Source organism: Chamaea fasciata, unplaced genomic scaffold (assembly GCF_029207755.1).
Source record: "Chamaea fasciata isolate MVZ Bird 193981 ecotype frontalis unplaced genomic scaffold, bChaFas1.0.hap1 SCAF_25, whole genome shotgun sequence".
In the NCBI taxonomy this organism is placed as follows: domain Eukaryota; kingdom Metazoa; phylum Chordata; class Aves; order Passeriformes; family Sylviidae; genus Chamaea; species Chamaea fasciata.
In genome coordinates, this window is record NW_027094110.1 from 4,530,531 (window position 1) to 4,554,589 (window position 24,059).

The window sequence follows — 24,059 nt, forward strand, 5'->3', positions numbered from 1 at the left end:
CACTGTCACACAGGGGACCTCCAGGGACATCCCACAAGGGTGGCACTGGCTTCTGCTGGGGACATGGTGGCAGCACCACACCACTGTCCCCAGGGTGTGGGGACAAGCGCAGAGGTTGTGGCAAGGCTTTATCCCCCTTAGCCCTCAAAAAGGCAGATCCCAGCTCAGGGCTGCACCCCCAGAGGGATCCCCAGCCCCTGGAACCCCCTCCTCCCCCAGCCAGACCCTGCTCCCAGTCACCGCACGAACCCAGAATTCCTTTGAACAGGTGTTTATTCAGAGTTAACACTTAGAGACAAACAGGTATTTCCCCTTTCCCCACATACACTTAATAGCATTTTTTTAAATATAAATAAACATTTAGTGCTGGGAGCTTGGCAGCTTCACCGACAGCAAAGTGCATCGTGGTGCAAGGTGGGAGATCAACCCTGTCCCTTTCCTTCCTGGGACCATCTTGCACCAGTTTCCTGGGTCCAAATCCAGCAGAGCAGGAGATGAACCCCATGAAAGTGCCGAGACCTGACAGTGTCGAGTCCCTCAGGGACTCATCCTTCAGTGCTGGAACTGAGCAGCCTCTGCTCCAGGCCACCCCTTGGTCCCAGAGCAGAGCCAGGTGAGGATCCTCTCCCTGCCAGCCCCAAAAGAGAAAAAAGTCCAGGAAAACAAGCTACAATTCCTTATTTCAGCATCATCCCTGCTGGTGAGCAGGACTTCTTCCTAGAGGAGCCCAGCAGAGCCCAAGCAGGGGCTCCCCAGCCTGGTGTCAGCATCGAGGGAAGCAGGGACGTGGGCACAAGCAGCACCACCAACAAGCCAACAACAAGGTGACAAAGTGGGATTTGGGGCCAGCAGAGTGCAGGGGATCCCAAAGCCTCCCAGAGGCGGTGTTGGTCCCTCGGTGGCTGTTCCCAATGAGTCACCCCGAGGAAGGGCTCTCCAGGGAACAGCTTCCTCTCCCCAGAGCCGTGGGCAGGAGCAGCCTCCACATCCCTCTGCTCCCACACACGGACACAGGGCCACCCCCATGTGCCAGCAGCCAAGGCGCCCCCGGGCTCTGCAATCCATGCCAGTGACTCTCCTTAAAGATATCTGGTGCCACCGGGTGGTTGGGACACAAGTGTCCCCCAGGAGCGGCCCCTAGGCAGGGGACAGGCCACGGCAGGACAGCAGGATGGCACAAGGACGGTGTTTGGAGCCACAGGCACAGGGCAGAGGACACTTCTGCAGGCAGGGCAGCGCCTCAGTCCCACCAGGCCCATCTCAGTCCTCCTCCAGCCCCGCCGTGGGGCTCCTCCTCTACATTGCACACAGTGAAGGTCCCTCAGGACCCCAGAACTATTCATAAATAGGGAACTACAGACTCTACGTTGCTTGGAACAGATGAGCACAGCACAGGGCGGGGGAGCCACCTTCACCCCGGCCTCGGAGCTGCCCCAGCGAGTCACGGCCGGGGCCGGGCAGGGACGATCCTCCTCTTGGCACTGTAGAAGTCTGAAAGGAAGAAGGAAAGGGTTGGGAAGTGTCTCCAGCCCGCTGGGAGCAGCAGGGCAGGAAGAGGGAGGTGTCCCCAGGGAAGCACCCCAAAATCAGCCCAGGTGGGTTTCACCCTAAAGCCCCCATGCAAAGCTGCTGGAGAGCAGAGCTGGAAGTCTGCATCATCTCTTCTGTTTGTCTCATCTGCAGCTCCACTCCAGGCCCTGACCGTGGAGGACAAGAAGAAATTTTTCACTGTGAGGGAGGCGAGACCCTGGCACAGGCTGCCCAGGGAGGCTCTGGATGTGTTCAAAGCCAGGTTGGATAAAGGCTTTGAGCAACCTGCTCTAGTGGGAGGTGTCCCTGCCCATGGGGCCTGAAAGATGATCTTTGAGGTCCATTCCAACTCCTTAATATTCTGTGATTGGGTCGGGCCATTGGAACTGAAGGTGATGAATTTGGGGACATCTACAGCTACAAAACCCACAGGCCCAATGCCAGCCCCCTGCACAAACCCCAGCAGCCCAAAGGCACCCAGCTGGTGGCCTTTTTCCATCTGGGGGATGGTGGGACCCTCCCCATGCCCAAGAGCCAGGCAGGGCTCTGGCAGCCAAGTCCCCTCTGTCTTTCCTGCCATGACATCAATGCCACCAAGCCCCCGGGGAGTGACACCAACCCCCAGCACTCACCTTTGATCGTGGTCTGCCCACGTTTCAGGCTCTGCAGGGAACCAGCCTTGTAAACCTTCGAGCTCTGCTGAGGCTCCTCGGGGCAAATCCTGCCAACGTGGTCCTTGGGGAGGACCCTGTGGGCCGAGGAGCTCCTGCTGTCACTGCTGATGACAGCCCTGACCAGGCTGTGAACCTCCTGGGGCGGCTGCTCAGCCACAAGGATCCTCTCCCACTTGAACGGCCCTTCCAAGGGAGTCTCTGTCTCAAAGTTGAAGTTCCAGCGCTGCTGAGCTTCTTCCAGCTGTTGTTTTATCTTGTCCTCAAAGTCATGCTGGAGCTGCTCGTGGTCCACGGGGCCAAAGAGGTTCCTGCAGGCCTTGCTGCCGCACGGGCTCTGCCCAGTCCTGCTCTGGGACAGCGGCATGGTGGTGGCTGGGGGGAAACCAGAGCGAGTTACGGGGGTTGGGATGACGGGAGCAAACACGGGGGAGTGCTGGCCACCAGGGCAAAGCACACGGTAGCCAAGGTGGGACAGGCTGGGCTGGGTCTGCACTGAGGCAGCCCAGAGGGGACTGACACATCTCGACTCTGACTCTGGAGATTTTAGCGGAGGCTTGAGCATGGCCGAGGTCAGACACAGCCCAGTGTGCCACAGGATGGGGGGAAAGGTGCCAATGTCAACATTCCCTGTTCCTCCTCCAGCAGGAAAAGCCTTGCCAGGCCAGAGCATCCAGCACCTCCACCCACAACACCCCTCGGGGTGCCAACCTCAGAGCCACACCAGGATGATGCTCCCCTGGTCCCCAGACACTGCCCAACCTGCTCATTCCCACTTCCATGCAGGCAAGGACAAGTTGGCACACGGGCAAAGTGAAGCAACAGGATGTTTTTCTGGCCAGTTTCTTCATCCCAAGAACCCAGAGCTGGTGGTAAGGAAACCTTGCAAGAACATGCCACAAGCTTGACCACTTTGTTAACCACCCTCCTTATCTGCAAGGAGCTGTTGGGTAACCAGAAACAAGACCTTGTTTGTTTTTTTTCAAATCGGTGCCAAAAGCCTTGACCTTCCCAGTAAGTGACAAAGCCTTTCCATCCGAGCAGTCCTTCCCCTGACACACGGGGAGGGATAATGGGCCCCTCACTTCAGCCCCACTTAGGAGCAACCTCGACATAGAATCAGAATTGTTAAGGCTGGAAAACACCTCCAAGATCATCGAGTCCAGCTGATAAGAGTCAGCACTGCCCTGAGATTCGAGTTTTCAGAGCTAAGGCTTGCCCCTGCTGGGACAGCCACACTCATTAAATCGGCCTTTTTTAAAAAGAAGATTCCCAGCTCCCATTTCCCACCTAATCTGGGACTCCCAAGCCCAGGTCACAAAAGATCCTCCCCATCCCCAAACTTCCCCAAGAAGTGAGTTCTCACCTCCTGCAGGGAAAATTTCTCCCCAAATTCAGCACCTGCAGCCCCTCTGGATTTCCTGTGCCACATTGTCTTCCCCACATTCCACCCCCCTGAAGCATGCAAGAAACGACTGGACGTGGCACTCAGAGCTCCGGTCTGGTTGACAAAGTGAGGATCCGTCAGTGGTTGGACTCAAGGATCTTGGAGGTCTTTTCCAACCTTAAAGATTCGATGATCCCATTACCAGGCACGGCACCAGCACTGAGTGCCAGTGGGCAGCTGGGGAGTGCCCAGCCCAGGGGCTGAGGGGCCACATTCAGTCCCTGGGGCCACCCCCGTGGGCACCCTGTGCTCAGACTCAACATCCCCGAGTAAAAATAGAAATCCAGCTTCCTATCTCCGGGCAGTCTGAGCACAGACAAGGGTGACCTCACTGCCAGGCAAGTCCCAGCATGTCCAGGCAAGCCCGGGCAGGTAGCGGGAGAGGGACACGTTCGGTCTCCCTGAGCAGACACCCCCCAGCCCTCCCCGCCTGCGTGACGAGCCGATGTCCCCATCCTCAGGTCACCGACGCGACTCAGGTGCCACCCTGGAGCCTCGAGATAACACCCTCGCCCTGACTCACGGCTGCAAGATTGCCAAAGCCACCAACGAGGGAGGGACCAGGGCCGGGACATCGTCCCCTCCCACGGGGCTGGTGCCGCTTCCAGCGACCTCTGCCCAGCAAGAGCTTCGAGGCTCCGGGCAGCCGGCCGGGAACCCCAAGATTTGGCCGAGGAAGTGGCAGGTGCACGGCCAAATTAAAACCTCTTCCAGCTGAGTTGGGTGATGAGAGCACCCCTGGGGGACACCCAGCGAGGCTCTACAGATACCTGCGACAACCAGGACCACTCACTCCAGTTTGGGGAAGGCTGGGCGAGCAGGAGGGGCTGGGGGCACCGCATCCGGGAGCGGCTGGAGCCGCTGATCCCGCGCAGAGAACGCCCGGCTCATGACACCGATGGGCTCGGGGGTAGGGCACGGGGGTGGCCGCTCCCCGCCCGGCCCCGCAGGATGCTCGGCGGCGGGACCGCGCCCAGCCCCGCACTCCGCACCCTGCCCCGCACTCCGCACCCAGCCCCCTGCCCCGCACTCCGCACCCAGCCCCGCACTCCGCACCCTACCCCGCACTCCGCACCCAGCACCCTGCCCCGCACTCCGCACCCTGCCCCGCACTCCGCACCCTGCCCCGCACTCCGCACCCTGCCCCGCACTCCGCACCCAGCACCCTGCCCCGCACTCCGCACCCTGCACCCTGCCCCGCACTCCGCACCCAGCCCCCTGCCCCGCACTCCGCACCCTGCCCCGCACTCCGCACCCTGCCCCGCACTCCGCACCCAGCCCCGCACTCCGCACCCAGCCCCGCACTCCGCACCCTGCCCCGCACCGCCGCCATCGCCACCGGGGGGCGAGCGCGACCCAGCCCGGGGACTCCGCATCCCCCGGGAGCTCCGCGGGCTCCCGGGGACCTCCGCACCGCCGGCCCCGGCACCGCCAGCCCCGGTAACGCCAGCCCCGGGCACGGCCCCGCTCCCTCCCAGCGCTGGGGACCCGGCCCCAGGCGGAGCCGGCCCCGTTACGGCGCTCGCTTCCCCCGCTCCAGGCACCGGCGCTTCCCAGGCAAACCGGCGCTCGCCCTCACTCCCTCCCCGGCCAGGGAAGGAGCGGAGCCGCCGGGCGCGGCCGCCGCCCGCACTCACCGCCGTCTCCCCGCGTCTGTCGGTGCCCGGCGCGGCCCCGCCTTTATAAGGGAGGGCAGGACGGGGCCGGGCTCGGTCCCGGCGTGGCCCGGGATTTCCGTCCGGCTCTGCCCGCAACTCGCAGCCGTCCGTCCGCGTCTCTCGGTGCCCTGCGCGGCCCCGCCTTTATAAGCGAGGGCGGGGCGGGGCCGGGCTCGGTCCCGGCGTGGCCCGGGATTTCCCTCCCGCCCCGCCCCGGACCGCCCCCACCGCGACCGCCCCAGAACAGCCTGTGCCCGCTCACCCCCTCCCGCCCTTCCTCTCCCATCCCGGTTCCGGTCCCGGGAATGAGCGCGGTGCCAGGGGAGACCCGGCCATGCCAGGACCATGGGCACCGGGACCCCTTCCTAGGGAGGGCGGGTCCCGTGTCAGGGGTTACAGGGACCCCCGTCCTTGGGGAGGGCAGGGACGCCCCTATAGCAAGGGATGGAGGCGACCCCCATCAGGGAATAGGAGAAACCCTTCCTGGGTGGGTTCAGGGACCCGGCATCAGGGAGCAGAGGGAAACCTCAGCCTCACCTCCTTCCTGGGAGGTGCAGGGATCATCATCCCATCAGGGAGTACAGGGACTGCCCATGAGGAAACGCAGAGACCCCCTTGCTAGAGGGGTCGGGGAGACGCCCCCATGAGGGATGCAAGGACCGCCTTGTTAGAGGATGCACGGAGCCCCCGGCAATGGATACAGGGGTGCCACATTCCAGCCGGGAGATGCAGGAGTTCAGCCGGCCCGAAGGGGGTCCCGTCCCACCCAGGCTGTCCCACCCACCGGGCCGCTCTAAGAAGGAGATCAATGGTTAAGGAAGGGCTGGCTCAGCCCCTCGAGGTGCAACCTGAGAGCCACACGGTGATGATGCTCCCCTGGCCCCCACGCACTGCCCAACCCATCCCATCCCATCCCGGGCTGCCCCCGGCCTCTCCAAATGGATTGTCTATCCCCAGGCCTGGCTCTGCTCCACCAGCTGAAGCCCAGCACCCGCTGTGGGTGGAAAAGCGTTTGGAGTAGCATCTGCTGCTCTGAGTCCTGCAGATGTCCAGGCAGGGATGAGGAGGAGGAACAAGTCTGTGCATGTCCTGCAGGAACCTGTGGCAAAGATTTGAGGGGATTTGTGGCTTAGCTGGAAAACGCATCCAAGCCCACAGGCAGGAAAGGTGTGAAGGCGGGGCAGCTTCTGCTGGGGTTACTCTGCGGGGCTGGAGGGCACCTGCCCTGAGCCTGGTCCGTGGGTCCATCCCTGCCCTGCAGGGAGAAGGGAAGGGAAGGGATGCCCTCGGAGCCAGCCCCTCCCAGCCCAGACCTCACGGCTTGGGCACACAGTGACAAACACAACCTGCTCCCGAGGGCACAAGGAGGTGACAGCACAATGCCAAGTGACAAAGGCCGTGTTAAAGTGATCCCTTGGGAATGCCAGGTCTCCTGGAAAGCTCCTGGAGGCAGCAGGTGCCGGGGTGCTGAGGAGGACCCTTGGTGTGCAGACCACTCCTGCTTTTTCCAGCTGGACCAGCAGCTTCCCACTGGCCGGAGCAGCTGGAAAATATGTTTGGACATGTTTGGCTGGAGGCTGCCACATGCTGCAGGAGGATTTTGCAATCACTCGTCTTCATTCTGTGGAGCTGGGCTGTGCCAAGGTGCTGGGATCTGTATCAGTGGTGGCTGCTCAGCCCCGTGTCTGCCTTCAGACAGGCACAGTGGGATGGACAGGAAAGGTGAAAGGAGGCTGGGGAATGGGAAATCATCTTGAATTCATGCTGCACACTGCCGAAAATCCATCCTGGAAAGCTGCAGTCTGGACTCCAAAATTCATCCTGTCTTTCTGTTTGTAATAGGCAGGGAGAGGAGGGGGCAAGTTGGGACAGGGCAGCTGTCACTGGTTTTCCCATCTGGGAATGATTCCTGCTCCTGGGTGCAAGGAGCAGCCTTCAGAGCCTCGCTGCAGAGGTAGCTGCAGCGCTGGGTGATTGTTTATCATTTCCTTGCCAAGCTCCAGCTCTGCTCCAGCTGCAGGTGTGGGTTTGCTCCCTCTGGATGTGAGGGATGCAATGGGCACTGCCCCAGCCACAGCACCGCAGGCATACCCTGGGTCAGTGCAGCTCCAGTGCCACCTGCCACTCTGGGATGAAGCAGCATTTACCTGAGGATGCTCCCTGCTTAAAACACATCCCTTTTCTTCCAAAAAAGGCTCCCTCCCTCCTGCCCCCCCCCCAATGCACAGAAGGAAATGGGAACATCAAACCTGCAGCTTTTTGAAGTGGCAGAGGAAGGAGCTTGTGCAATCCAGATTGGCCCCACAGCCACTGATGCAAGAGTGAGGGATTCACAAAGTGAGATAACCGACCAGCCTGACTGCTGGGAACGTCCCACTTACACCAGGGATTCGTCCCAGGACTGAACCAGCGAGAAAATCAACCAGACGTAGATTTTCCCTTAGGAAAGAAACTCTGTAGTTCTCTCCGTGATTTTTGGGTGGGGTGAGGGTACACTCCCCACACCCTGGGGTGGGGGGGCTTGGGCAGGTTTCTGGCTCTTGCAAACTCCACTCTCGCTTCCCTTCCTCCGGGAGAGGGGAGCTCCGGCCCGCCGGCATCGGAGGAGACGTCAGCCGAGTGGGTTCTTGGAAATGGGAAGTGGGGAGAGGGATGGCGTCAGGGTCTGGGTCAGGAAGTCCACGGGCATGTCTGCAGTGGCATTAACTGAGAAAAAGGGGAGGGGGGCTGGGGGGAAGAGTGATTAAGAAGGCGATACAGGAACCTAAATAGAAAATCTCAAAGGTGATTCATGGTGTTTGATCCCACAAGAGGAGGAGGAGGAGGAGGGAAGACACAGGACTGGGGACCAAGATCAGCGCCAAGGGCTGATGGGCTATTTCCTTCTCACCATTTATAGCCATAGTGTGGGATCTGTCACCTCCCCTGTTCCAGGCTCGCCCTCCCCAAGGGTCCCAAACCCCCACCCGGGAGGGGTGTGGTCGTGGGAGAATCCGTGTTTATAATTTCCTTGAATAACCCGTCCTAATGCCTGGAAGCAAAAGGGATATATTAAACCACTGCATATTTCACAGCCTTCAAAGAAACCTCCTTCCAAGCAGCGGGGGCTACCCAAATCCTGAGCAGCGGCCGCCGCCTCAGGCAGGCAGCCCTCGGGAGCATTTGATTCCCAGGGGATCTCCCCAGGTGGGTCCCGCAGAAGCCGAAGGGAGTGGAAGCCTGTGCAGACACGGAAGCAAACACATTACTCACGGCAGGCAGAGCTGCAGGGTGACTCAGCCCGTCCTCGGCACATCCAGGGATCCGTCAGGGAACGTGCCTGGGCACATCGCTTCTGACTCCGAGTTTCATCCCCGTCTCGTGTCCTCCTCTGACTCGGGAAGCAGCACCCCCACAAAAGCCACGGGGACACGGGTGGGAGTTCCAGCGTGGAGTAGGGAATAGCTTGGATCGGCTGGAGGAATCAGGGCTGGAACGCTCCAGCCTTGGGAAGGATGGAGAACGGGGAAATGTGGCCCCATGGAACTGTGTTTACAGGACCAACACACTGAGGTCCACCCCGGGCCCATCAGGACTGTTTTAAATGCACACAAATTCCTGCGTGTAGGGATTTTACATGGTTTTGAGATTTAGTGGTCAAAGGACCACGTGAAGAGGGTTTTTTGAGGCGGGGAAGTAATATTCCTGTTAGATCAACCAGCGTAGAGAGAAAAGCAGCAAAGATCCGGGCAGATGAGCATCCCTCAGGTCTTTTGGAATGGAGATGGCAGAGATCAGGGCATACTTATTTTTCAAGATGAGATAAACATAAACTCTGCAAAAAGGTGAATTTCTGCCCAGGGAAACACCTTGAAAACGGGGGGAACTAACAAGACCTTTGCTCCAGCATGGAGCGTGGAGATGAGCACATGGGGTTGGGGTTCAGTCCTGCAGAACACACCGTCCTACACCCCAAATGTCCAGCCAGGGCTGTGTCCCACTCCATGGAGCACAGGGGTGATTTCTCCCCCCCCTCCTCAAACAGCTTTTATTTGCCAGAACATCCCAGGCAGGTGGAAATTGCTCAACTCAGGACAACAGATTGCCAGTGACAAAGTCCTGACTATTCCAGCACTAAAAACCCTCTTCAGCAAGATTCAAATCACCAAGAGTTTTTTCTGTGTTTTTTTTTTTTTTATTATCTCTGCTAACAAGCTTTTTTCTTTTAAGTGGGAATCGTGAAGGCTCTTAATGAAACCCTCACGCTCCAGCAGAAGTCTAAATGAACCCAGTGTTCGGCTGGAGGGCGTTTATATCCCAGCGAAGCCTGTTTTCCCATCAGCTCTTTGAAGTGCCCAATTAAGTGATTTTATACTAATAGGATTTTCCCAGGAAAGAAAGACAAGAATGACAAAACGCTGAATGCTTGATTAACTCTGCCCCTAAAAGAACTCGGATCGTGTTAATTGACTGTTCCCCTGCCATATCCAGCCCTTGTTTGCCCCATTTATGAAGGCATTTTGATGAGACACCAGACTCAGCAGAGTGGAAATAGAGTCCCACCAAGCACAAATGGGGGATGAGACAGTCCTAAAACAAGGCCTTTGCTTACTGGAAATATTCCTGGATGCGGGAGCCGGGCTATGAATTGGTCGCTTCATTCGGCCCCTCACTCATTTTCATCCAAGATTGTTTTTAGCCCCATTCATAGTCATTAACGTAATTGCTTCACTGACTTTCCATGAGCAGCTTGGAAGCTTTGTGGGGTTCTTTTGCTGGCAGCAAAGGCCTCATTGTTCCGAGTACGGCCGGGCGGCTGCAGTACCTGGCTCCAAACCCTGCACCCGGCTGTCCCTTTATTCCCTTGCTGCTCCACCTCATTGCCCACGGCCCCGGAGCGCGGCAGGACGGGGCAGACGCCCGGAGGGGACACAGACACCCCGCTGGGAACCGGGGCGGGCGGCTCCAGCCTCTTGCGGAGCTTCCTGCAGGGAACCGGGTCCGTCCAAAACGCCCACTGGGGGTTATTTTGCAGCCAGGAGTTCCCCACGGGCACCGCAGTGAGGGCAGGGGGAGGAACAGCAGGACCTTAGGCAGCAGGATAAGCAAGTGGAGGGAGCGTGGGGCAGGATTGCTCCTGTCCGTGCAGCTCACGGGTGCCCAGCCCTCGGTGCAGCCCAGCTCGTGGAATGTCAATGGATGAAACTTCTTCCCAATGCACAGCACGTGTGGCACGGTGCTGCTTCTGCTGAGGGATTTGTTGCTCTCCAAGCTATGGGATGGTTTGAAATCCATTGGGAGTTTGATCTGACCCTTTATGGCCGTGAGAGGGAGGTGAGAATGGGGAGCTCTCACTAAGCACCTGCTCAGGATGTCACCTCTGAAACAACCCCGATTCCACAGGGCACCCTCTGCCTGGAGCACCCAGACACCAGGACGGGGCATCTCCACTCTCAGGTGCTGGGAGTTTGGGGCTGTCCCACACAAACCCGGGCTCTGGGATGTGCATGCCGGCCCGCCTGCCCATCCCAACAGCCGCTGGCTCAGCGTGTGTCACCTTCTCCTGGGATCTCCAGTCACACCTTTCGGGAATGCCCCAGTCCAGCACAGCAGGTGATTCACTTTGCCCTTGTGCTGGGGGGCGAGGAGTGGGGCTGGGCGTGGGCAGAGGGAGGGAGGGGCAGAGCCAGGGGCAGGCAGACCCTGAACGTGTCCTGAGATGGGATCAGTGGGAGGGCAGGAGCAGGACCCAGAGCACAGACAGACGGACAGACAGAGCCCTGCCTTGCGCGGTGACTCGCGTACAGCCCGGAGCAGAGCAGAGGTAATGGGAGGGGACAGCTGAGGTGGCAATAAAGGCAGGGATGATGATATGGCAGCCACCACCTTGACGCCGGGGTAAGGGTCGATTGCACTTTCCCTCCTACATGTCACAGGCAGAGCAGGATTTCTGGGCATGGGGATGGAGGAGCAGCTTTCACCCCACAAGCCCCCAGCTGGACCATGGGGATGGACATGCTCCCCACACTAGGGGGGCTCTGCCCAGTTCCACAGAGATTAAAGCTGGGGAGTCCCAAGTGCCAAAATAAAACCTTTTCTCTTTCAGTTTCAGAAAAAAAAGAAAATTTGGTGGAACTTGGAGCTGTGGCCAGCAGTGCCACAGAGGCTGGAAACAGGGTTTAAAATGTTGTGTACTTCACTCACCAGCAGCGATGTTGCACCAGAGCCCTTCCCACCTCTGCACAAACCCCAGCTTTGCAGAACACTGATTTATAGATTATCAATTGTAAATCCACCAAGGGAGCAGGAGGGAGACAAAGGGAGAGGGATGTTGTAAATCTGGGAAGTGCCCCGGCCCCTGTGCTGGGCACTGCTGAAGCCACACCTCGAGTACTGTGTTCAGTGTTGGGCCCCTCACAAGAAGAAAGACATTGAGGGGCTGGAGCCTGTCCAGAGAAGGGAATGGAGCTGGGGAAGGGTCTGGAGCACCAGGAGCAGCTGAGAGACCTGGGAGGGCTCAGCCTGGAGAAAAGGAGGTTAGGAGGGGACCTTCTGGCTCTGCACAACTCCCTGACAGGAGGGGGCAACCAAGAGGGGGTTAGGCTCTGCTCCCAGGGAACAGGAGAGAGGAAATGGCCTCAAGCTGCACCAGAAGAAATTTAGGTTGGATATTGGCAAAAATTCCCTCACCAGAAGGGTTGTCAGGCACAGGCACAGGCTGTCCAGGGCAGTGAGAGTCACCATCCCTGCAAGTATTTTAAAAAAAACTGTGGATGTGGCACCTAGGGACAGGGGTTAGTGTTGGACCTGGCAGTGTCGAGGGGGAACAGCTGGGCTCTATGATCTCAGAGGGCTTTTCCAACCTAAATGATTTCATGATTCTATGAAACATGAAATCATGAAAGTATCTATAGTTCAAAAAGTACCCCACGGGTCCCTGTCAAACATTCCCTGCACTGGGGAACTCCTGACTCCAAATCTGGCGGAGTTTCACGCACGAGTTTCTGAGCGGCACATGTCAGCCAGGCAGCTGCAAGGACAACTTGGCAGGAGTGGCGCCAACCACACCTGGAGCTTATCTCCCCAGCTGAGGCAACCTCCTCCCACAAAGTTTATAGTACAAGTGCATGAAAAGCTGATCAATTCAGCACCAGGAAGAGCAGCACCCAGTGCAGCAGGTGTAATAACACCGGTGTTGGGCAGAAATCCTTCCCTGTGATGAGGCTGAGGCCTCAAGCTCAGAAAAGCTGTCGCTGCCCCAGCCTTGGAAGTGTCCAAGGCCAGGCTGGATAAGGCTTGGAGCAACCTGGGATAGCAGAAGGTGTTCCTGCCCATGGCAGGGGGTGGAATTAAATTAGTTTTAAGGTCTCCCCCAACCCGAGCCAGTCTGGGATTCTGTGAAACACTGACCGCAAACACTTTGTATCAAACGCTGACAGCAAACCCTCCCTCAGCAGGGAGGGCCGGGACAGCGCCGCAGCTTCCTGCTGAATATTTTTGAATATTCATATTCTAACATTTGTTCTAAGCAGCCTCTGCCCACGAGGAGATAATGCCTCTCTCACAGCTGGCAGGGGTGATCTTCCCAAGTGACAGCCCGGGTGAGACAGTGCCCCGCCCTGATACCACTGCTGCACCCCGATAGAGCGGTCCCGACGGAGCCCTGGGGCTGCCCAGGGCCTGTCACACGCCTCGGGCTGTTTTGGGGCTGGCATCAGGCAGCGGCACATCACAACCTCCGTGTTATCCAGCAAAATGCCCAAGAACAACAGTGTGACTTGGAGCAGGAGGAATCTCCCCACAGTCAGGGAGGTTGTGGAGTGACACCGCTGGACATGGTGACAGGATTCAGATGGGAAGGACGAACACTTCCCTTTCCCAACTGGGATCACTCCAACAGAAAATCTGACGGCGAAAATGACTTAGAGTACCAAGCAGAAACACCACCCGAATCAATGTGAAGATCTGTTCAACTCCAAATTATGTCAGCCACTAAATTATTAAATAATTGCCAAATGAATCACTTGGGAACGAACATAGCGTTCCTCTTGCATGTCTATTTTATATTTGTCTGGATCCCGTGTTTATTTTAGTCCCCAGCCGTGTTTGTTTGAAAGGCATTAACAGAGGAACTCACGGCCATGCCCCAGTGAAACTGCAGAAACGAAAGAACAACTCCAGACAGCGATGATGTTTCGAGGAAGCCAGAACACTTCTCACGTCAGAGCCTGGGATGAGGCTTCAGCTCCTGCAAGCCCCCGACTGGCTGACTACAAAGCATGGCCAAGCAAAAATTGGCTTTATTCTGCCTTTTTCTGGCAGGTTGAGGTGTGAAGCTGGAGGCAGCTGCATTCCAGCAGCAGGGCAGTGGGGACCCGCCCCTTTACGGCAGGTCCTGGCACTGTGCCATCGCCCCATGCAGGAGCTAAGGTCGAACCGGAGCAACTGGAATTGCACTCCTGCCCTTCAGCCTTTTGTTTGCAAAAGGGGTTGATGCTCCGGTTTTTTCACCTTTTTTTTTTTTTTCCTAGCCAAGGCACTCTGCACTACATCAGCACCAGAGCAGGTTGATCTCGGGTGGGGACTGCAGCTCAGGTTTTGGGACAGTATTTCTGGGGCAGGATTTGAACATAGGGACAGGGATTAAATCCAGCAAAGTAAGGTTGCCCAGCATTCAGCCACTTGGAGGATCTGTGTATCAGGAGACACTGAGGCAGCTTGAGGTGATGACATCACGGCAAATGAAAGTAAAACTGGAAACTGAAAAGAGGTGATAACAGCAGTAAAAAGCTGCAGAAGTGTTCAGGCACTGCTGGGGAAATGGCTGGACTCAGTGTTAGAGGGCTTTTCCACCCTTAGTGATTCCATGATTCTATTAAGAAACACAAAGCCCTGAAAACATCTGTGGATCAAAAAATCCTTCCAGCACTGGGTTCTGCTGGCAGACCCCCACCAAAGCAGGAGAGGTTCAGAGGTGTGAGGTATAACCTGCCCCAGGCTGCTGCAGAAGATCTATGGGCACTGTGTGGTATCTCTCTGGTTTGACTTCAAAAAGAAGGAAATGCAAAGGCAGAGGATGAAATGCAGGGCCCTTCCAGCAGTAACACACTGCAGGTCCCACTGTGGCTGGAGGACAGAAGAGCAAAGCCCCAGAACCAGACTGGGTTTGGAGGACGAGGGCAGGTAACACAGCACACCTGTTTGTCCAAGAGTGAAAAAGCTCTTCTGTCACACAGCAACGTTGGGCTCTGGACTTCTGCAGCTCTTTTCCGCTCTTAAATTTAATAGAGGAGAAACCAGGAACTGCCAGGCTGCACCTCTGGACAGGGATTTGGCATAGGGAAGCAGCAATCCTTCCCAAGGCTCAGCTTTGAAATCAACACTGGGTATGATAAATACTGGCTCCCTTCAGCTTTCTGAACAGGGTCAGCTCCCAAAGGGTAAGGTACCTTAAAACCTGGTGAATTTGAGAATCCATTTTTCAAGGTATTTTGTTCCTTGCTTTTCTAACATTATCTGTCAGCCTTTCTTTTCTCCAGATTTTGTCCTAACTAGCACACGTATATGGACATGTCATCCTGCAAATGGAGCAGCTCAACCAGAAGCACTGTCAGTGTTTGGGAAGATCACAGCTCCTCACCCAAGCTCAACCCTGTCTGAAGGCCAGTGGAACAAATCCCAACAAAAGCAAGGACATCCTTAACCTCTCCATTTTGTAAGTGCAAGGCACATTCTTAACATGATCTTTGGTTATAAACAAGGAGCAGCATGTACATAAAAAGAAAAAAAAACAAGATCCTTTTCTTTGCAAACTCATTTGCACACAATGCTCTCCCCAGGGAGAGTGTATGAAATAACTGGGATATGCTCAGGACCTCTGAGCATTAACCCCAGGATGCTCCTGCCTGAAGCAGGGGCAGTTAAACCTCTCCCCAAATTAGAAACACTGCGTAAATCATTACTGTCGGGACCATGAAACCAGGCCCTGAAACAATTTAGAAAGTGTCAGGCAGCAGCAATTGCTCCATCACTCCAGGGGTCTCCAGAGCAGGGCTGTGGCCGAGGTTCTGCCAAGGAGCCTCGGATACTGGCCCTGTGTCCTAGCCTGGCAGGGACAAACAGCCTGCTGACTCTTCCTGGTGTCAGAATCTTTAGGGAGAGGCAAGGGATGTCCCTGAGCTGCAGAACACCACCACTTCCTGGTACATTTAATTTGAGAGCAAACTTTTTAAACACAACACTCCCAGGCTGGTCACTCCCTCAGACAGGAAGGGGACGCCTGAAATCCACGAATGTGCTGGTAAATCAAAAATAGCTCTTGCTACTTATGCCCTGTAGGAAGGGCAGTGTTAATACATATACATTTCCCATCTTTCTCTAGAAGCTTTCCATTGTGCTCCCCTTCAAACCTCCACCTGATTATATAAAACCAGCACACTTCTGATCTAAGGGGCAACTTCTTCATTCAGCTGAGTAAAACAGTCAGTAACCTGAAACTGAAACGCTTCCAGTTCCGCAAGACTCTGTTGTGTATGAAAACCACAACCTGCTTCCCACTGTCTCTGGCACTTCAGATTTCTCTCCCTGCAGCAGCTGAACTACCGAAGGCTCCTTGTTCCTGCAGGTAACCACAGGAGGAAGGTCTGTGCCGGCAGAGGCACGGCGGGCTGTGACCCTCCTGCACATGGGACACTGCCAGCGGCACGTAGGGGAAGGGAAGGGGAGCGGGCAGGGCCCCGGGCAGCCCCTCGGCCCCGCCCGGAGCTGGCGCGGCGGCTGCGGAGCCGACGGGCCCCGGCCCCGAGGAGCCGCGCTGCCCCCTGCCGGGCCCCGGCGGCACTGCACGGCCCCGCCCGGCCCCACCCGCTGTCCCCTCTCCCTGCACAGGTGACACGGGGCCCCGCAGGAGCCGGGGACGGGCCCGGGCCTCCCCAGCTCACCGCTGAATCCCGCTCCAGGCAGGGGCAGTTCGGCCCGAGTGCCTCCCGCCGCACCTGCGGCCACCCTGCCTTTCTGGGACACGAGGTGGGAGACACAGCAACTCGTCAACAGAACCTCAGAGTCACTGAGGTTGGAAGAGATCTTCAAGACCCAGTCCAACCATAAATAACACGAAGTCATTAAAAAAATAAATCAATCCAGACACTGAGCTCAGCAAGCCAAGGGGCCAGCACTGGCACATCCTTCCCTTACAGCTTCACCATCACCTTGTCCCTGCCTGGAAACCAAGCAAAGGAAACTCCACCACCAGTGTTTATCATGAGGGATTTAATCTAAACCACACAACTGAACCAATGGAGCACATCTTCTCTGGGTTACAGGTCCAAGGGAGCCCTTGGGCAGCGTGGGAGCACCACCTCCTCTGCAGGCATGCTGCATTTCTAAAGGAAGTGAATGTTCAGGATAAGTTTTGGTTTCCAGACCAGCAATTTCCCAACTGAGATAGGGTGAATACCTTAACTGCTGTTCCCAACCCACAGCTGGCACACAAAGCCCATGGTGAAACTTTGCATCTCCAGCTGGTTTTCCAAGGAATCACTACAGGGCTCACTGTTAGGCAAGAAGATGGGAGGCATCAGCTACTGAGCACCCCAGCTGAACCTGTCCAACAGGGCTTAGACTGCCATGGTGCAGTGACACCCGGCACCCACCACGGACAGGTGAGCAGGTACAGCTGTGCCGGACACTACACAGGTGTGTTACAGCCAGGTGGGGTGACTCTCACAGTCAGGGATGAGTTAAATACCGAACAACGAGTTGTAACCAAAACTTTAATCCCAAGGATCTCACAAAAGACATTTTACAAGTGACATGAAAATTCTTGTACAGTAAAGAAATGTTTAATTACTAATGTTTACAATGTACCATTAGACACAACACATCCACTCCAGGTGTCAGTTCTGCTGTGGATTTGGTCTATTCAGAGCTTCTGGAATACATGGTCAATCAACAATCAGCTAATTAAGGACTCTACTCACACCAAGTACAAAATGAACTGACCCTATAGCTAAAAAGTTTTATTTCATGGAATATAAAGCAGCTCAGTCAGAACTGGAGCTGGATGAAGCTGCAGCCCCCAACCCTTTCCCTCCCTGTGCCATTGGCTCACTACTCTTTCCCAGACCTGGGCTATGGAGGACCCATGTCCTGCTCTGCTCTTGGCCTGATCCCACAAGGAACACACCATCCCTGCACAATTCCTCGAGCTGAGCCCCAGCAACCCCCAGCCCAGCACAGCCATGCTCTCCCAGCCACACAACACAGACTGTTTGCCATTCCACACACACTCCCCCCCCCCCCCCGTGTCTAATGGTACATTGGAAAACCATTAATATTACAAATCATAGGATCTGCTCAGAACCATATACAGATTCACATCTTTACATTTGCCACCTGTTACAAGATACAAGGAACAAAGCAAGTTCAACAGCTAAAACATTTTAAAAATGCACCAAGCTTTATGAAGTTTCAAAACAAAACAATGTTCTGTACATACTCCTGGCCTCGGATCTCATGACTTCCTGTACACAGCTCCTTCCCACAGTCCTATTTCCTCTCATTTGACCTGGAGCGACTGAAGAACAGACAGGTTTAAGGTTAGGATCAGGTGTCAGGAGCAGCAGATTCTCCTTTAAGCCCCCCAGCCACAATTAAGCATTTAAAAAATACTGTTCATTTAACAGAACAGAATATTTTATTTTATTGTTTAAGGTGAAGAATCTCCTACGATGTAACCAAAACTTTAATCCCAAGGATCTCAATGTCTCCTAGGACACTAGAGGTGATTCTCCAGCAAGGCAAAGGAAGTCATTTTTCCATTTACTCAGAACACACGAACACTGGAGGCTCCTCTTACCTGCGAGACCTGGAGAAGGAGCGAGAAGGCTTGTGGTTCCTCTCCCGTGAGAGTGATCTCTCTCTTCTTCTGTCTCTGGAGAGGGACCTGGTACAGATCACAACACCACATCATCAGAGCAAAGCTCAATCAGGCCAAGGAGGCTCCCTGAGGAGCTTCCCTTCAGGAGTGAAGGTTTCTAACTATTCAAACAGGGAAGAATTATCAGCCTGAGCCAACAGCTTATAATGTGCTGTAAACAGGCATGCAGTACTTTGCAGAAGATTTCTTTTGCAGAATCTGACCTAATCACATTCTGACCTATGGCTAGACTCAATCTTAAAAGGTCTTTTACCACCTCAGGGCTTAACGATACTATGCTCACAGTATCTGTGAGAGAGTAGCAGATTAACATTTGAACTCTGGGAAAACTGGCTGAAGACCCCAGGCAGCTGCAGAAAGGAAATTACTTCCATTCTCAGTATCCTTCCACTGCTCTCCCTGGAATCTCAAACAGCTCAGTAATTCCAGGCAAGCAATATGACAGAAGCCAATCTGTTTTCCCTTTTACCAAACTACTGGCTGAGCACAGCCCACGCATGGAGCTGTTCTGGGCTGTTGTTTCCAACCCTCCAAGCTGGAGCAGCCCGTGGGGCGGGGGTGGGATTCGTACCTGCTGCGGCTCCGGGAAAAGCTTCTCCTTCGTGGTGATCTAGAACCAGAAAACCAAATGTGAGGCACTTGATCCATTCGTTGAGCTTTAATGGGGTGAGGCATTTCCCAACTTGTCAAACTCACTGTTGGGCCCAGGGAACGTGCCAAGAATAACTGGCATCCATCATCCAGTAAAAGGCATGGAAAGATTAGGCAGTAAAACCAAGCTCAGTGTGAACAGCACGTTTCCAACCACGAATTCACTTAACTAAGAATGCGTCAGAGCAGAGTTGTCCAATGCAACACTTTCCATTTCAACTAAATACACTGCCCAGAACACCACACCAAAGTCCCACAGGTGGTTCCAAAAAAAAAAAAAAAAAAAAAAAAGAAAAAAAAATAGCACAGAGCAAATGTTTTGGAACCCATGCAAGCCAAAAAGGTCCATAACAAGACATAAGAGATATCAAGTGGAAAAAAAAAAAAGTGAAAATGCGCTCAGTGTCAATATTGATGCCATTAAGTGCTACATTAGAACTGCATATTTGTGATTGTCATTTTTAATGCTACAGAGTGTGTTTAGACTATTTTCTTATAAAAAATAAAAAATTAAAAATATAACCTTAGCTCGGCCCAGTTCATCCCAAAAAGTAATTGTTTTAAGTTTTTGAAAACTGTTAGTAAAACCATTTAAAGGTGATAGGATTTTTCTGGCAAGGAAAAGCTACATTTGTTAGAGCCTTATTAAAAATTTAGTTTGGCATCTCACATGCAAATATCCTGGTTTTTACATTATTCACAGTGTAAGAGCTTTCATATCACCCTTAAAAGTTTTCTCAAGCAACATATGTACGTTACCACTCAATTATGCACAGCCAGCCTTTGATTGAGAAAAGTAATTACTTATAAGCCGCTTACTCCTTATTTTAACCAGCAGTAAACTGTATAAGCAGGAAAAACTTACAAGTCTTTGGTTTCAACAAGCTAGAAATGGTGAGGTGAGGCTGCCGGACTGACTGCCAAGAAGAATTTGCTGAAAAGGTTTTGCCAGATGTTGCGTTGTATTTAGTTGGTTGGCGAAGGGGGTGTTGTGGATTTTTCCTGCTTTTTTGTTAGCCGAAGGCTGCTGCTGTAGTTGTTGTGAAGACATTTGGTAAATAAACAGCTGAGCTGATTGGCCGGGAATGTGTGGGCGGTCGAGGTGGCTGCTGCCGATTTGGTTAAGGTTGGAGAGAAGGCTGAGAGAAAACAGCATGCTCGGGAACCAAAGGGCGGTGCAACCTGACGACTGGCCATGCCTGGGTCATGTGAAACGACACCAGCCAAGCTGCATGGGGCGCGCTGGTCACATGACGCTGAAAGGGCTAGTTGGCTGGCTAATGCAGACTCAGAGGGTGGTGAGAAGAGACATGATGGTGACTCTGTAACGGGTTCATTTTTATTAATAGATGGACCAAAAAGCATAAAAAAAATGAAAAACAAGCCATCAGTACAACCATCTATTAGCTAACAAATACTCCTAATGTGTTATTTTTTTTTTCAACAGCAAAAGGGTAAGCTTGAAACCCTGGCTTGGGAGGACTTCACTCACCTGCCAGAGGTAAATTCAGTCCTGTAAAAACCACGGTGCACACTTAAACTGCCAGACAAACTAGTCTGAGTCCAAGAATGTGCCAGTTCCCAAAAATCCTGCTATATATGCTAGAGCTGGGTTTGCAAACCTCAAGTGACAGTATTGTCACAAGATGCTTTATTTCCATGCTAACACTAAAGTGTCAAGATTCCAGATGTTTAGAGCAACTGTTAATCTATTATTAAACAGCTGCTTGCTTGGGAAGTATTTAAGTTCTGCAAACAAAGTGGAAAAACCCATTGGTATGGAAATGCTAAACTGCTGTATGTCATGTTCTGCCATTATGGAGTAAAGGAAAGGAACAGCCTAAGTTGAAGTATGGGGAAGAAAGGGAAAGTGTGACTCGAAGATGAGCAGGTTTTAAGAGGAAGGAGGATAAGCCCAGGACAGAGGACACTGACTACCAACTGCACAGTCACCTAAGGACAAAAGCCAACAACATTCAACACAACTCAAGTTCACCTCGATTTTGTGGGGAGTTGACTTTGGGTTTGTTTTTTTGTTTTTTTTTTTTAGCATTTTGTCATTTCCGAATCATGATCAGATAGATGAAGGTCATCCATCAACATGCCTGTAACAAGCCTGCTTCTAGGACGCTACGTGGTAACTGTGCCAAGAGCTCTAGGATTGTGCTGTGCCCAGGTACCTGCGCCGAGGAGGGGGACTTCTCCTGCGATAGTCATCCCGAGGGCGCCGGCCCCACGACGGAGGGGGGCCACGGTTCCGACTCCGCTTCTCCCCGTTGGAGAGCTCCACCCGGACACGGCACCCACACAGGGTTCTGGGAACAGAGGGTGACAGTGGTTAGTGTTTCCAGGGAGAAGACAGCATGGAATAAAGCAAAGAGAATGGGTAAGGGCAATAATGTTCTATCATCAAAGCACAGTGCTCAGAGTCAGCTCCAGCATGACTGGGGGGGACCCTTCCCTGCAAGTGTCCAAGGCCAGGTTAGATAGGGCTTGGAGCAACCTGGTCTATCCAGTGGAAAGTGTCCCTGCCTGTGGCAGAGGGCGGAACCGGATGGGCTTCCAGCCCAAACCATTCTGGGATTCTTTGGCAGATAAAAGGTTTGGCCGCTTCTCTAAACTGCTGTGCCAGTAAAGCAGGCAGGGAAAGAGCAAAGGAGAGTATCCATGATCAGTTTTACCTCTTTATAGTAACACCATCTGCAATTTAATCAACACACACAAAGAGATTCAAGTAATTTCTAACTTGGGAGTTCAACTGTGAAGTGCAAAATTAACCATTACAATGCCATTCATGAAGGAGGGCAGGGTTAGATGGGATATTGGGCAGCAATTCTTCCCTGTAAGGGTGGGAAGGCCTTACAGAAGCTGTGGCTGCCCCTGGAGCCCTGGAAGTGTCCAAGGACAAGCTGGATAGGGCTTGGAGCAGCCTGGGATGGTGGAAGGCGTCCCTGCCCATGGGGAGGCTGGGGCTGGATGAGCTTTGAGGTCCCTTCCATCCCAAACCATTCTGGGATTCTACTGCTGGACTATAAGAACACCCTTATAGTACCATATAAATAAATAGTGCCTAAGAAATGTGTCAAGACCTTAATCCTGCAATTTAAGCTTCACAATTTAAAACTGTATCACTCCAACAACGTCTCATATTTTCACCAGCCAAGTACATAAGCACATTTTACCTTCCATCTAGTTCTCTTACTGCATCAGCTGCATCTCGGGGATCTTCAAATTCCACAAAGGCAAAGCCAGGAGGATTTCTCGCCACCCATACACTGCGCAGTGGTCCATAGTAGCCAAAAGCTCGCTCTAATTCCGTTTTGTTGCCATTGTTTCCAAGGTTACCCACGTAGACCTTGCAGTCCAGCGGACAAGAGTCACGATGCATTGCTAGGACAAGAAAAAATAAGTTCACATATATTTAACACAGCGCCATGTGCTCGTTCACTTCCAAAGGAAGTCACTCTACTGGTTTCTTCCCCCTGAAATTTCAGGAGTGATACGTTCTGATGGAGACGTTGTTTGCAACGGGCAGGCGGGGTGGCAGAAGACCGTTAAAACCCAACAGAGAAAGAGAGCTGCTACGCCGCACTGTGATCAAAATTCACTATTTCGAGAAATTCCGTTTACTTCTACGGTTTAGACTTGAGGGGGAGGACGTGCCTGGGCCCCTCTTCCTGCCTAGCGCGGGGGGCTCTGCAGAGGGCGCTGCGCGGGGGAGGCTCCATTGTTCCCGGATCGGGATTAGGATCAAGGCGATCCGCGCACGAACGCGGGGCGGGGCGGGCAGCGCCATCTCCCGCCGCCCCTCGCGGGCAATGCCCGGGGACTCGCTCCGGAGCTGCTCCTCGGCGCGGCGTGAGGGACCAACGCTGCCACTGGCGGGCGGAACGCCGCCACGCCGCCCCCGCGGCTCCCGGCCCGCCTCGCACGCCGCGGGGAGCAGGCCGAGAACGGGCTCCTCCCGGCAACCCGCGGCCTCCCCGCCGTCTCCCCGCCCGGTTCCGCTCAGGGCCGCGGCAGCCGCCGACCCAGGCCCGGCGTTACAAAATGGCGGCTGCTCTTTGTTTGCCGCCACCGCCGCTTCCATCCGCCCTGCCGGGCACCGAGACCGCGGCTGCCGCCTCCCCCCCGCCCTCCGGGGTGAAGATCCTCACCGGTGCTGAGAGGGAGGGCGCGCCAAGGGAGCCCGCGCTAAACTCAGCCGACTCGACCCTCAGCGAGACCCCAGCTCCACTTTCCCTCACTGGACAAAATGGCGGCCAGAACCGACCCCGCCCGTTCTTATATAGGGCCAGTCCTCTCCCACGTGATGCCAGGCGACAGCGAATCAGAAGGCGCCGTTGCGGTGATTGACAGGTGACGTCGCGGCGCGCGCGCGGGTGGGCGGGATGCTGGCGGTAATGGCGGGAGCGCTGAGGCGGCCCCGCCCGGGCCCCGAAATCAGTTACAGCCCCACAGCTGTGGTTTTTCTGGCTAACGTGAAAAATAAAAGCTTTATTTCCTTGTGTCTCTGGTCCCATGAGGTCTGTTCAGGTAGGGGTTACACCTATGAACGCTTCAATTCTCCCAGAGCCATTTCTCCCCGTGGGCTTTAAATAAGCGTGCTGAGCAAACTGCTGTAAGCCAGAGTTTTTGGTAAATTTTGTGTCCGGGCTTTGTCTACTGAGGCACAAACAGCGGAATTGAATTTTTTATTTTAGTGCTTGCGAAAACGAGAGGATTTGAACGGAGGAATTTTAGTTACACATACACGGTACTGTTGATGTGCTTTGCCAAACACTCACTCATATATGACATTTGTACATACAACGTGGGATTTAGCGTCTAATTAAACAATTAACTTCCTCCAAAGGGGTTACCTTAGATAACAAACCTGATTTCGGTTATGAGGTAATTTAAGAAACCCACCCAGGGCTGTTGCTGCAATGACCTCCCAAAAAGCTCCCTTCACAGCCAGGCTGGGTTTAATCCAGACTTCAACTATTTGTCATGGGCCAGAGAAGACAAATTTATCCGGTACAGGTATAATTAATAATACTTTAAATCGTATCATACACAAAAAGGCATTTTGAGTACAAATTAATGCTCGTTGACTGTTTTCCAAGCAGGAACTGTGCAGAGGATGGGGTGTCCTTGTCCAGCAGAATTCCAGAAACCCAGCTGGAATTAAAAACAACCAGCTG

General features: G+C 54.3%; 2 protein-coding genes across 2 annotated transcripts; both read right to left on the minus strand.

Annotated features, from left to right (window-relative positions):
- Positions 1-259: 259 nt before the first annotated feature.
- On the minus strand, positions 260-5,414 carry CDKN1A (cyclin dependent kinase inhibitor 1A). The gene is made up of 3 exons (XM_066204027.1): positions 5,286-5,414; positions 2,163-2,576; positions 260-1,491 (listed from the first exon to the last, which is right to left on the minus strand). The coding sequence occupies exons 2-3, from the start codon at positions 2,566-2,568 to the stop codon at positions 1,442-1,444; spliced, it is 456 nt and encodes a 151-aa protein (XP_066060124.1). The 5' UTR covers positions 2,569-2,576; positions 5,286-5,414; the 3' UTR covers positions 260-1,441.
- An 11,628-nt stretch (positions 5,415-17,042) lies between these two features.
- On the minus strand, positions 17,043-23,133 carry SRSF3 (serine and arginine rich splicing factor 3). The gene is made up of 6 exons (XM_066203881.1): positions 23,031-23,133; positions 22,056-22,263; positions 21,054-21,188; positions 18,794-18,832; positions 18,142-18,228; positions 17,043-17,859 (listed from the first exon to the last, which is right to left on the minus strand). Exons 2-6 carry the CDS (start codon positions 22,259-22,261, stop codon positions 17,832-17,834), a joined length of 495 nt encoding a protein of 164 aa, XP_066059978.1. The 5' UTR covers positions 22,262-22,263; positions 23,031-23,133; the 3' UTR covers positions 17,043-17,831.
- Positions 23,134-24,059: the final 926 nt, after the last annotated feature.